This window comes from Arachis hypogaea, chromosome 6 (assembly GCF_003086295.3).
Source record: "Arachis hypogaea cultivar Tifrunner chromosome 6, arahy.Tifrunner.gnm2.J5K5, whole genome shotgun sequence".
Taxonomy (NCBI): Eukaryota; Viridiplantae; Streptophyta; class Magnoliopsida; order Fabales; family Fabaceae; genus Arachis; species Arachis hypogaea.
The window spans coordinates 87,744,088-87,757,433 of NC_092041.1; the positions used below are offsets into that span (position 1 = coordinate 87,744,088).

The following is a 13,346-nucleotide window of genomic DNA, read 5'->3' on the forward strand; positions in this document are numbered from 1 at the left end:
ATTTACGCGTTTTCTCTTTTTTTTTATAAGCCAAAACGACGTCGTTTAGCATATTAGTTTTCAAAGCAAAAATCGCTAAAAAACCGGACGGTTCTTCCGGTTCATCGGTTAACTGCCGGTTTGACCGATTTTTCTATCGATTTTTTACCAGTCGATTTTTTACGTTACTCGAACCGGCTAAGTGATCGGTTCCCGGTTATTTCGATTGAACCGGCCAGTCCGGTTCAGTTTTTAGAACCATGACTTTAGTTGGCTGAGGATGATGAGTATGAAGGATTAGACGGTGCAAAGGGAGATGTTAAAACTGATGCAGAAATAGAGAGTGATGTTGTTGTCTTGAACCATAACCTATCATGGAGAATGATGAGCTTAGAAGCTGAAATTAGAGCACTTATGATGCAACTGTATTTTGGATTAATAGTTGTGATTGTGGTTTTTATGATTATGTTTATGTTCTTTAGTGGCAAGTGAAGCAGTTATTGTGAAAATGTGGATGTTGTGAACCTTCATAGTTTGCTGTTATTTTAATATGAACAAACTTAAGAGTTAACTTGTTGATATGCCATGTTCATGTTTTTTTACTATTAAAAAGGTTCTCTACTTGCACCATTTTTGTTGATCATAACATAATTTAAGCAAATCAGAAGAAACAGAATTAAAATTAAGTGAATTAGGAATAGCATAACATCACCAATGGTGTACCAGTTTTCATTGTCTCAGATTCAAATAACAACATTGTTTTAACATGATAATAACACAAAAGTAGAAGCTGATAGTCAAATACCAATATACCACAAAGGGCTGTACAAAAAACAGGGCTATCTAATATACCACAACTACCACATTGTTTACAAATGGCAAATTTTGGCCATGACAAAATAACAGATACTAATTGCCCTATATTTCATGTCTTCAAGTCTTCAACTCATTCCATGTCTTTTTTTTCTGAGAGTTTTGAATCCCGGAGTTGGAACAAATGTCATAAAGCTAGCAAGCTTCTTGGCTGTTGCGGAGCTGCTACCCTTGATCATTTCAGCAGATACAACAATTGGTCTTAGAGCAATAGGCTTTGGAGAGGCATTTTCCTTTGTCCTGGCCCTGGTGACATGGAGTTTTGGAGACCTTTTTTTACCTCTAGTCTGCATCAAACAGTTATCATCATTGTCTCAAACGAAAACAGATTGTTAATGAACTACAAATGGTGATATTCAGCAGATGCAAGTTACTAATGTTCAATTTAAAACTGAATACAAGATAGCCTGAGTAACATTGGTTGAGGTCTGTGATTGTTGTGTCAGTGGAAGCTGAGCATCCTGACTAACAGGAATTTCAGTCTGTTCATTTGGAGCAGCTAGTGCTACTGTAGGGAGTGTCTGAATGGGCTGAGTGTCAGCTACGTTTTCTACTTTCGGACCAGGTGCAGCTTGTGGTGGTGGCACAACTGCAAGCTGCAATTACATTAGCCTTGCCTTCTCTTGAGCATCATCTTGCTTTTTCTTGCTGCAAGTTCTCTTGTTGTGGCCCACCTCTCTACAGTACATGCACCGAATTGGAGTATACTTCCTTTTCATTTTTGTCTTCGTGCCAATGGGTCCTTCAGCCTTGTCCTTCCTTCTCTTTGTTATTGGTCTTCCTGGTTTAGGTTTTATTGGAGGTGGAACAGATGCAGGAGAACCAGTTTTCTCCCATAGCTCTTGTCCCTTGACAGGATTCATATTGAATTGATACGTTCTTCTGTACGCCTCCATAGTCAACCATTCGTGGCAATACTCCTCAGGCCTCTTATCATTTTTTTCTTGAATGGCCGATATTGCATGCATACAAGGCATTCCTATAAATTTCACAAAAACAAATTTCATTCAGTGAAGTACGAAATATGGTATGTATCTAAAACTTGAAATGAGTTAGGAGTTGAACATGTCAACTGCCAAAACCTGCAGGAGCATGCATGGTTACCCAAATCTACCACCATATTAGTTGGCCATCCTTGAACTTCGTACAAGACCTCTTTGGCATCACCCGACCAGTGGGGAGCCCAGTTTCTGGATAACTTAATAAGAGATTCTAGCCTACTTTGCTGAACTGGAGTAAGTATTCCTTGATAATTCATTAGCTTCATTCTGTTGTCAGTCATGCTTTTCATAACCATTCTTTGCACCTCCTCTGCCAGGCTCAGAATAGACTTTCCTCTTTCATGCTTGGTCTTTGCATTGAAGGATTCACAAGCGTTGTTGCATATGCTGTCTACCTTTGGCCCTTCACTGAAATGGGCTTTTGTCCAGGCTTCCTTCGGCCACTTGGCTAAATATTTTCAAGCTTGTTGCTTAATCCTCTTGATTCTAGTCATATTCCTTTCGAACTCAACTGGAGTTCTTGATGTTGCACACTCCCAGACCAAGTCTTTAAACTTGATGCTGCCCCACTGTTTAGAGAAGTTCCTCCACAAATGTCAAACACAAAATCTGTGCGGAACTGATGGTAGGAGTTCTTTCACAGCAGGTATTAACCCTTGCACAAACAGTCAAACCCGAAAAGATTTATAGTCATTTAGTCCTTAAAAGAATCATCATTAAATCAGAAAGGTCCTTAAAAATTAAATCGCGAGTCAAATTGGTCCTCACTTTTTGCATATCTGAGATGAAACACAAGTTCTTTGCTTCGTAGTCTCCCAGGTTTGAGAGAAGCAGCTCCAGAAACCATTTCTAATTGTCTTTATTCTCCACATCCACAATAGCCTATGCAATCACAAAAATGTGATTGTTTGCATCTTGTCCACATGCAGTGAGAAGCTTTCCTCCATGTAAGATTTTCGGGAATGTTCCATCTAACCCTATTAATGGCCTACACCCTGTCTTGAAACCCTTCTTACAAGCATCTAGACAGACATAAAATCTCTCGACAAAATGAAAATAAAGCACACACATGCAGCTATACAGAGCACAAACATTATTCTCAAAACTCGAAAAATAGAGTCATTCATGGATCACCACCAAAGCCCTAAGCCTGAACATATTCTCCTAAACCTTAACATTGCAAACAGTAACAATGGATTTCCAACGATCATACAAGCACATTCATCAGGAGATAAAACCACAACCAATCTTAGAAAATAACAAAAGAAAGGTAACCTACCTCTCACGCAAGGCGATGGAGTGCCCTTTTCAGTTGACCAAGGTTGTCGTAAATCGGTCACCTGCAACTCCAACACAATATTGTCGTCGATCTAGCCTGATAGTCATCGTTCAATGCTTCGTCTTCGTGGAGGTGAGAACCGAAGACGAAGGGATTACAGAAGTTTTTTGTTTTCAGAAGAAGGATGTAACTAGAGAGATGTAACGGAATAGGGATAGAAACTGAAGCGTTGTAAGGACGAGCAACGAAAATGACGCCGTTTAAGGTTTGACTGAGGTGTTACACTAACGGCCAGATAAATAGATGTTCACGTCATTACTCAAATAATTGACGGAAGGATTAAAGTTACCAATTTTAAATTTTTCGAGAATATTTTTGATTAATTTATTCTTTCAAAAACCAATTTAAAAATTGGGCTATCTTTTGAGAACTAATTTGACTATTTACTCCTAAAACAAACTTACACTAATTGATATTCTCAATGTGGGAGCTCCTTTGCCTCCTAACTCGTCAGCAGCATTTGAATTTAAAATTGTTATATTACTCCTCCTCCAACTGTAAACAAATGTTGTCCTTATATTTTAAATTTTATTTAGTTAACAAATATTTATGAAGAACCTGTTACCTATATATATATATATATATATATATATATATATATATATATATATATATATAGTAGTTTATATAATACATGTTTTTAAATCTTTAGCTAACTTTTATTCTAATAAAACGAGGCGCTGCTTATTTTAAAATAATTGTTATATAAGTTATTTTAGACATTTTGCTTGGTATTTCTTCAAATAATTAAAACACCACCACATATTTACAAATTTAAGTAAAAAACAAAATAGTTTACTGATACTTTTTGCAGAAACACGCAAGTCTTTAAATAAAATTAAATATTTATATTTTTTAGTTATTAAAAAACAAAATACATAATATTTAATTTTGGTTATAAACTTAAGAGTAAATGCAAAAAAATGATTAAACAGTATTTTGTCTTTTATTTAAAATTTCGGTATTTTACCTTTTTCGAAATTATTAAAACTTTCTTTTTGCCGGTTAGATGTGCCAACGCTTAATAATTATTATCACAATAATAATGATAAAAAAAACACAAACAAAAAAGGTTGCAATTATTATTATTTAAAAAAAAGAAAAGAAAAAAGAAGTGGACATAAACGTTGGCACTTCCCGTTACACTCAAAAGTGGTCCCACCAAAACACCAGTGACTCTATTTTCGGGAGCACACAGTAGAAACTAGTCAACATGGTGGCCATAAGAGTTAAATAATTTTATTTTATTTTTTAAATCGGTAAAACGAAAATGCATTTTCTTTTTCTTTTATTGGCCACTATTGTTCAGTTGTTCTTGTGTGAACCCAAAATCACAAAGCGTTTCTTCTCTTAAATTTCACAATAACTACGCACTAACTTCATCTTCTTCCGGAAACTCTACAGTTTCAGATCGAACACTCAAATCTTCGACGCAACGTCGTCGTTTTCACTTCGCTGATTTCTCTTTAACTTCAGAGAACACTGTACCTGAAAAAGGCTGCATCTTTTTTTATATATTTCCGGAGTGCAAAATAAAATTTCTTCGGTTGCAGTTACTTCTAGGGTTTCTCGCGTTCTTTAGCTGTGATTTTTTCGTGAAATGGCGACAAGAAAGGAAGAAGAGAGGAACGAGAAAATCATCAGAGGTCTTATGAAGCTTCCGCCCAATCGAAAATGCATCAACTGTAACAGTCTGGTGATTATTATTATTATTATTATTATTATTATTATTATTATTATTATTATTATTATTATTATTATTATTATTATTATTATTACTTGCCTATGTTTGGAATTAGCGAAATGTTGTTTAATTTTTATTTTTATTTTTTTGTTGCGTGTTTCCCTGTTCTATGCTGTGTGATTAATTCGAAGTTTTGAAACTTTTAGAAGCGTGATTGGTTGGAATTGAAGTGCTGGGAAGTTCAATTGAACCTTGAAGTTTTGCAGTTTTCTTAGATTTCCTTTATATTTAGATGAAATTAGCATCACAACTACTAATTTTGCTGAAGATGTGATTTGCTGAAGTCAGTGAAGTTGATTGATTTTTTCCATCCCCTGAATTTGAGCCTGTAATTTCCCCCTTTCTTTGCATCCATGAAGGGTTAAGTAATTTTATTTCCCAATTTCTGTGGATTCTAGACGATCTATGAACAGAAGTGCTCATGAAAGCTTTATCTTTCATATTACAAGATTAATTTCGACTTTAAATTTACCTTACTTGTACTTTAACAACCATTTGTGCAGGGCCCGCAATATGTTTGTACCAACTTTTGGACCTTCGTTTGCATGACTTGCAGTGGAATCCAGTGAGTTCCTTTTCATTGTTGTGAATATATTATGCTTTGTTTTCTCTTGGTGCAAGTTAAACATTTAGTCAAATCCAGAATCTTTAATTGTGCATGGCATTTCAGTAGGAGATAAGAGATTCCAAGTAATATTAATTACTTTCTTTTGGGTGGGTGGTGGGCTACTGCTTTTTATTGAACAATTATACCCACCAATAACCTATAGCTTAATGGTAATAAATTATGTATATTCATTCAATCATACTTGGTATGGATTCTTTTTAATCATGAAATTCTCTTGGAGCTGAATTGGTGGTTATAATTGGTTATGGTGCATGGTTCTTAACTGTTTGTCTTTGTGCCATGCAGTCGTGAGTTTACCCATCGTGTGAAGTCTGTATCTATGGCAAAGTTCACATCACAGGAAGTTGATTCTCTTCAGAATGCGGGTAACCAGGTATAGTGTGCATTATCTTCTTTTGACATTTGGAGCTACATTTATTGTCTTCTCAAAGTGAGATTTATTCATAGCTATATCATTTCAGCGTGCACGGGAAATATATTTGAAAAATTGGGACTTCCAGAGGCAACGGCTGCCAGATAGCAGGTTTAATATGTTTTTGCTTTCTACTAAGGCTGCCAAATTAAAATGATATATTTACATATATGATTCTGAATATGGGAAGCTCATTATGTGACAGTCATGTTTTTCTTTTGAAGCAATGTCGATAAAATAAGGGAGTTTATAAGGCACGTATACGTCGATCGAAGATATGCTGCAACCAAATCTTCTGACAAGCCTCCAAGAGATATGCAGGCAATCTATTCTTGCATATTTATTTGTCTATGCACAGCCATTTTCTTTAAGCTTATTTTTGCTTGAGTCTTATTTTAACTATAGTTTCTTTGTTTTTCCCCCCTCGAAACAAAGTTGCCAAGTTTTTTGGTGATATTTAATCGTGTAGAATATGTTTGATTGGTATGTTAACTACAAGGCATTCTTTTTTCCTGATAAATATCGAAGGGTGCTTTTATTTTTATCTTATTTTTAATTCAATTCTTAACATTGCATGAGAGAAAAAATATAAAAAGAAATTAATAATGGAGCCATATGGTTTTGCTTTGTGTGTTTTGCTTATAAAACAAAAAGGACAGCCCGGTGCATAAGCATCTCGTGTTAACGCAGGGTCCGGTCTAGTTACTTGCTCTCATGCCCTTATAACATGAATTTGTTTCTTAATGTCAGTTTACGCAAAACATGTTATATTTGTCACTGAATGTAGAACCCTAGAATCAATGAAGATGATACACGGCGTGCTAGTTCTTATCACTCCTATTCACAAAGCCCTCCATATGATTACCAATATGAAGATCGACGGTATGGGAAACAAGCAGCTGCATTGACCAGGAAGCCTGGTTCAGATAAAGTTCGCTATGAAGGAAAGATGAGTAGTATTATCTATAGTCCTGGACGCTTCAGTGATCATGCCTATGAGGATAGATTTGCCAATGAGGGATCTGGTCCGAGAATTTCTGACTTTTCTGTGTCCAGTGGGGGTGAGCAATTCAAATCTGAGGTTCAGTCTCCCAACTTTCATAAGGATATTGGATTTCATAGTCCACCCTATCGGCATTCAGGTCACCATTCAAGTGAAGATGTCTGGGCTTTTGCAAGGAATACATCTCTGGAAACTAATGCTAAGAGAGATATGGAAGGAATTCGGCTTCCGCAGGTTTGTTTCTCTTATTTTTACTTCTATGATGGATGCATTCAAAGATGTGTGTTCACTTTCAATATCCTAGTTTAAGCCCCAGTAGTTTATTTCATATTCTATTCACATTTTCACTTCTTTTGGTACCTTGTAAATGAAAAAGGTGCTAGATGTCTAATGTACTTCATAGTAGAAAATATTGATTCAGATAAATAGATTATTATCAGCTAGATTTCATCTTTCTTCGTTCATTTCCGTTCACTAATCAATTAACGAACCACGAATTTCAATTTACCCATAACACCGGTGGCTGGATATTTGGGATTAAGCTTTAGCTGACATGGTATTTTATTCTGCTCTAGGCACGTCAGACAATGTGTCTGCTTATTTCCCTCTGTGGTGTCTTCTTGATTTCTTGTTGATTAGACCTGTCTTGTTAATCTGAATATCATAAATAAGGATATATTGAAAAGTAGGTGCATTTTATTTTTAAGTTGGTGAAGGATCAAGTGAGTTTGTGTAATGTATTAATGTTTGTGTGATCCCTTTTTATCTAAGTTCATGGTCCATGTGATCCTTTTTCAACAGCTTGCTGATTATATCTTTCTCTAACACTGACGACATTAATTTGTGCCTTTCCCTCAGAGGACTGCTTCACTGGGATCAATGGACAGCAACCTGTCATCTTTTAGATCTCACAATTCTGGTGGTTTAGTTGATTTTTTCTCTGAACCTGTCCAAGCTTTTGAACCGCTACAGACTAAAGTTTCTTGTGTTCCCCAACCACCTGGTCCAGCAGGTTCTACTAGCTCTGATATTTCCAACACACCTGTTGCAGCAGAACCATCCATTGATCTTTTTCAGTTGCCAGGAGCACCCTCTCAGTCTACATCAGTGGATCTGTTTCAATCAGCTGTTTTGTCTGCAGTTCCATATTCCAATGAGAGTCAACCAACACAAACTTCCCAACCTTCATCAGTTGACTTTTTTGCAAACCTTTCTCAGCAGCCATCAACTGCAACCTCAGATGAAAAGTCATTGGAGTTATCTGCCCCTAAAAATGAAGGTTGGGCAACATTTGATATGCCTCAGTACACAGCATCTACTGCAAAAGTTGAAACTCCAGCAGTACTGCCATCAGCTGCTGACACATTGCAGGACAGATTTGATCCATTCTTGAACTTGAATGGAAATATGCAATGGCCTTCATTTGAAACTTCTGGTGTTAGTGTTCCTTCTTCAGTTACATCTAATGTATGGCATGATGGTGCATGGAATGGAGAAGAACAAGTTTCTGTGACAGCAACAAGCACTCAAGTAAGTACTAGGATGTTTGGTGCATAGCTGATTTTATATCATTGTGCTATACTCCTTGATAAATTACGAAATTGCAGACACTGCAATAAACCAAAACTTAAAATAAGATTTCACATGTTGAGTCTGAACAGCCTTGGAGTGCATTTGAAGATTCTGTTACCCCGGCTTCTGCAGATGGCCTTAATCAGGGATTACAACTGCAAAATCTTCCATCAACTGATGATCAATGTTTAGATTTAAGAGCTTCTGAGGTTGGTCTCCATATGGTGTTTTACCATAATAGTAGATTTACTGTGTTAAAAATTAAAGAAATTCTGAATGTCTTTTCTCCTTAAAATTATATGTATAACCAGGGGTGCAATGAAGGTGGGATGCAAGGCATTGCCCCTATTGGCGGGTTTGATGATCATGAAATCTCATCAAATTTTAGTGGTGGCTCAGCTTATCCTCCCTCTGCAATTCCCCCTATGGTTTGTGCTCTGGGATTACTTCATATTTCGTCTATTTCAGTTTGCTTTAGCTTATCGTTTTGTTATTCCTTTCAGGGAGAGAGTCAACCTAATGGAAACAGTCATAAATCAACTAATCCATTTGATTTTCTTGATGATGCTGATGTATCAGATGTAGAGCACAGTAATATGGTATGTCATGTAATGTGAATAGGGATGGCTGATGATGTGTATATCTTGGTGCATATCACACTCAATAAACCAGTTTTAGTAACACTTGGTATTTCTGCTTTTTTTGTTGGACACTCTTTTCATTTGGTATCACACTTTGGCACTAGTTTCTTAGTTTGATTAAGCATTTATCTTCTGCTTTGTAAATATAATTAATTTCACCTCAATCTCAGGTTGCTGGTATTGAGCTTCTTCTGTATTTACATCTGTTGTTTTAGTCTGCCTATAGAAGTTGGTCAGCTGATATGATTCGAATTCTGGATTTTTGTGCAAATGTGTGAATCATATATAATTTGTGTGTGTTATGACCATTCTTCTTTTACCTCTTTCCAGTGGGATAAGAACATGTATGATCAATGTTTAATGCTTTTATTTTGCTTTTTCACTTGATTGCATGATATATAATTCAGTACATTCATTTATACTTAATACTTATGTCAATTTAGAACTGAGTAGTAACACTTCGTTGCTGCATAATTAAAAGATACAAATTTGACAATGTTATTTAAGGGATAGGAGACAGAAATTGTAAACTTGTTTCCAGTTTGCTGTAACCTATAATGTTTGCCATGTCACTTGCAGTTTCTTGATCTTAGCTCATTGCAAGCTGCTCTGCCCGATGCACAGTTACAACCTACTTTCCATAGCGGTATTGCCGAACCATGGCTTCCTCAAAATTCAGTTAACTCCTACATCTCCTCTGCTGGACAAGGTAGTCTTCCAAGACTAGTCATGCTGAGGTTTCTATCTCTGTTACTGTTAGAATGATCTATTCTCTAACTAGAGAATAATACCATTCAAACATCTGTTGGAAGAGTTTTAACACATTCTAAATGTATATCATGAATTTTAATTTACTTTATTTTTTCCCAATCATTGTATACTGAATTACTGATTTTGGTTCAATTATGCAGGTGGTGGTTTGACATTCTTGGCTGCTCAACCACCAAGTTCTCAAATATCGTAAGTCGGCAAATATTCCCGGCTTCCTTTTCCCTGCCTTGAATATTTTGCTTGAGATTCTTTGTCATAGATGAATGTGTATATGCCTCATGCTTTATTCTTTGTGCTAAGATGTAAAATCTATTGGCATCTTGAACTTTAGTTATTGTCACCGTTGGAAGAGTATTTATGAATTTCTGATAGCACCTTCCATACCAAATCAGTCAAATACTGAGTCTAAGATACTGAAATTGAGGCTAGTAAATGCTATTGTCTTTTGTCCATGTCATGCAGATTCGACTAAGTTTTTATACTGATTGTCGAGGGCCTAGTGCAATCCTCCTCCTTTATCTGAGCTTGGGACCGGCTATATAACATAAGCTATGTAACTTAGGCTAGTAAATTGTATCTGTAGAGGAAAACCTTTATTTAGTGGTCTTTTCTTAAATGGTTCATCCTTTATGGATATCCTTGAATATTTAAAAAATAATAATAATAATTACAGGGTATTGGCCACAAGATAGATTCCTCACTAACCCCGAAAGGGAAAGAAAACAAGGTCTACTAGTGGTTGTGAAGAGGCATTATTTGTTGCATGGCACTAAAGAAAAGATTGGGTGTGGTCCATTAGGATCCAGCTTTAGTAGATAAATGTGCATGTGATATAAAGTTGGAAGACTAGGCTATTGCAATGCTGTAAATCAAGTAATCTGCCCTGAGTGATTTTCGCTAAACAATTTATATTTTTTTTAACCAAAACTGATTGATAATACAAAAAGCTACCATATTACATGGGAGGTAGGTTGCAGCATGAAGGTAGATTGGGAGAGGAAATTAATCTACATGTGTATTTTCGAGGATTGAGTAATCACATTTTTGTTCATTGACTGAACTGCAAATTTGCAGGAATATCCAGACGCAGGAACCGGTTGCATCTTTTGGGGGAAATCCTTTTGCATAAGATTTGGCTGTAGAATATAGCGTCAATCTTATAGAATTTGATGGATAGAGAAGCATAGTTAATTGTGGGAGATTTTAAATGCTTCTTATTTTCAGATTCGAATGATTGTTCAATTGTTTGATTACTTCCCACGGAAAGGAAGGCCTTGCAATATTCATAGTCCCAGCTATACACGGGCAATGCATCTGTATTTTTTGTAATTGATGGCATTGTAATTATAGTTCTTGATGTTTAATGTTCTGGCAGGTATTGAACGTGACATCAAAGTGGGTTTAGTACTTTAGTTTGAGACTTTTGAGGGTGTTTGACTTTGTAATTTTAGTTGTAATTGTAATTGTAATTTTGTGTTTTAAGAGCATCATTCCGTTGTGATGCTCATACCCATTCTATGTAGAATTGTAAGCTTGGTTAGGACAATCGGATTGAATTTATATTGTTACATCTTCAAAGTACTCCTCTGGTTCTAAATAACCGTCTTGGAAGAAATCATATTTAAAAAAATCAATTTGTTTGATTACGTGTTCAACTACATTGGTTTTTCTAATGTATTAAATTTTCCAACTGGATAGTTCTTTATTTATTTTAGTCGTTTGTGGCTGAACAATTAAATTTTCTTTACATGGATGATAGTTAAGACAATTATTATTACTTATTTAGTAATGATACGAGTGCCTTTGAAAATGTCTCATTATGACCTGTTTGTAACACATTCATGACATTTAATCACTATTTAAAGAAAGTTTGAATTAGTCATTATCATTATACGCATAAATTTACATGTGTATGACCCATTAAGATACACGAGATTGCAAAATTATTATTAAGTAGTATAATTTGCGAAATAATTGATATGCATTTAAAAAATACACAAACCACATATTGCAGACGAAAGCTAACTGCTAAGATATGAGTATGCTGCTTATCCATCATGATTTAATTGGAACTTTATGACTTATGTCAAAGTGTTTACGAAAGTTAGAACATCGAATTCATAATGAAAGAAAATAAAGTAGAATAAATAATTAGATATATTTCATCCTAATATATTCCTTAAATTATAAGATTCCAATTATTTAAGGAGTTAATTCATATCAGCTGTTTCCTAAAATTTTTCCCCTATAAACGCCTCCAGTTCCGATCTTATCAGGTAGAATATCAATTCCATAAGTATGATATTTTCCCCCTATAATTATGATGTTATCTATAATATATATACGTCTCTTGAGATGTACACAAGTTTCTGAATCATCATGTGCTGCTTATCCATTCATGACTTAGTAGCTAAAGAAAAAACATGATTAATAAAACGATAAGATTAAAACATCATGATCATAGATTCATAATCAAAGAAATGAACAAATTAACCAAAAGTGAGTAAATGGTAGTTAGACATATTCCATCTTCGTAATTTTCTTAGATGAGATCTCATTTCCATCTTCATATATTGTTTTTATAAGATTTTAAGAAAATTTTAATTCAATGTTTATGTTTATTCTACACTTTTAATATGGTATTTATTAAACAATTTTCACTTTACATACCTTCCATCAAATATTATAAATAATTAAATATTTACATTATAAATAAAATATTAAATAAGGTTATCTTAGTAATTAAATTAACTCCGCCTATGCTATACCTATGGTATATAGTCGATCTCAAATCCGGATAAAGGAGAAGGGTTGTGTTAGGCCTTTGACAGCCAACATAAAAACTTAGTCGAATTTTCATGACATGGATCAAAGACGTTATTGCGTTGAAGCTAGGTCGTTGCCCGAAAACAACGCGTTGTATGACTCGTGTACAGTGTCAAATGAGCAAGAATCGCTAAATCAGTGCCCAGGTGTAGTGTTAAATAAGCAAGGGTTTCCGTATTTTCGTGAACGGACGAAGGTAAATAAGTTAGTTCACAAAAAAAATGTATAGATAAAGGTCGAAATAACAGAAAGTTGAAATTTAGGACATGGAATATAGACACACTAACAGAAAAATCCATGGAGGTGGTGGATACCATGACAAGGAGGAAGATTAACATCATGTGACTACAAGAAACAAAATGGGTTAGTGCAAAGGCTAAGGAGTTGGATACTTTCGGCTTCAAACTTTGGTATACAGGAAATGTGAAGAATAGGAATGGGGTATGTATTATCGTGGATAAGTAGTGGAAGAAGGACATAGTGGATGTCAAGAGGGTAGGAGATTGGACCATCTCTAACAAACTTGTGGTAGAAGGAGGTACTTTTCATATGATTAG

At 35.2% G+C, this 13,346-nt stretch overlaps 1 protein-coding gene across 4 annotated transcripts; it reads left to right on the forward strand.

Moving 5' to 3' along the window:
• The first annotated feature begins 4,402 nt into the window (after nt 1-4,402).
• Nucleotides 4,403-11,609, forward strand: LOC112696853 (probable ADP-ribosylation factor GTPase-activating protein AGD14). Of its 4 annotated transcripts, none has more exons than XM_025749765.3 (13): nt 4,403-4,888; nt 5,440-5,501; nt 5,850-5,937; nt 6,026-6,087; nt 6,201-6,297; nt 6,764-7,213; nt 7,838-8,509; nt 8,632-8,760; nt 8,863-8,979; nt 9,055-9,150; nt 9,772-9,901; nt 10,104-10,152; nt 11,038-11,609. In XM_025749765.3, exons 1-13 carry the CDS (start codon nt 4,793-4,795, stop codon nt 11,090-11,092), a joined length of 2,103 nt encoding a protein of 700 aa, XP_025605550.1. In that variant the 5' UTR covers nt 4,403-4,792; the 3' UTR covers nt 11,093-11,609. The 4 variants fall into 4 exon arrangements, with proteins under 4 accessions (XP_025605550.1, XP_025605551.1, XP_072053345.1 ...); XM_025749766.3 differs by having other exon boundaries at nt 8,641-8,760; XM_072197244.1 differs by lacking the exon at nt 4,403-4,888 and adding an exon at nt 4,994-5,264.
• Nucleotides 11,610-13,346: the final 1,737 nt, after the last annotated feature.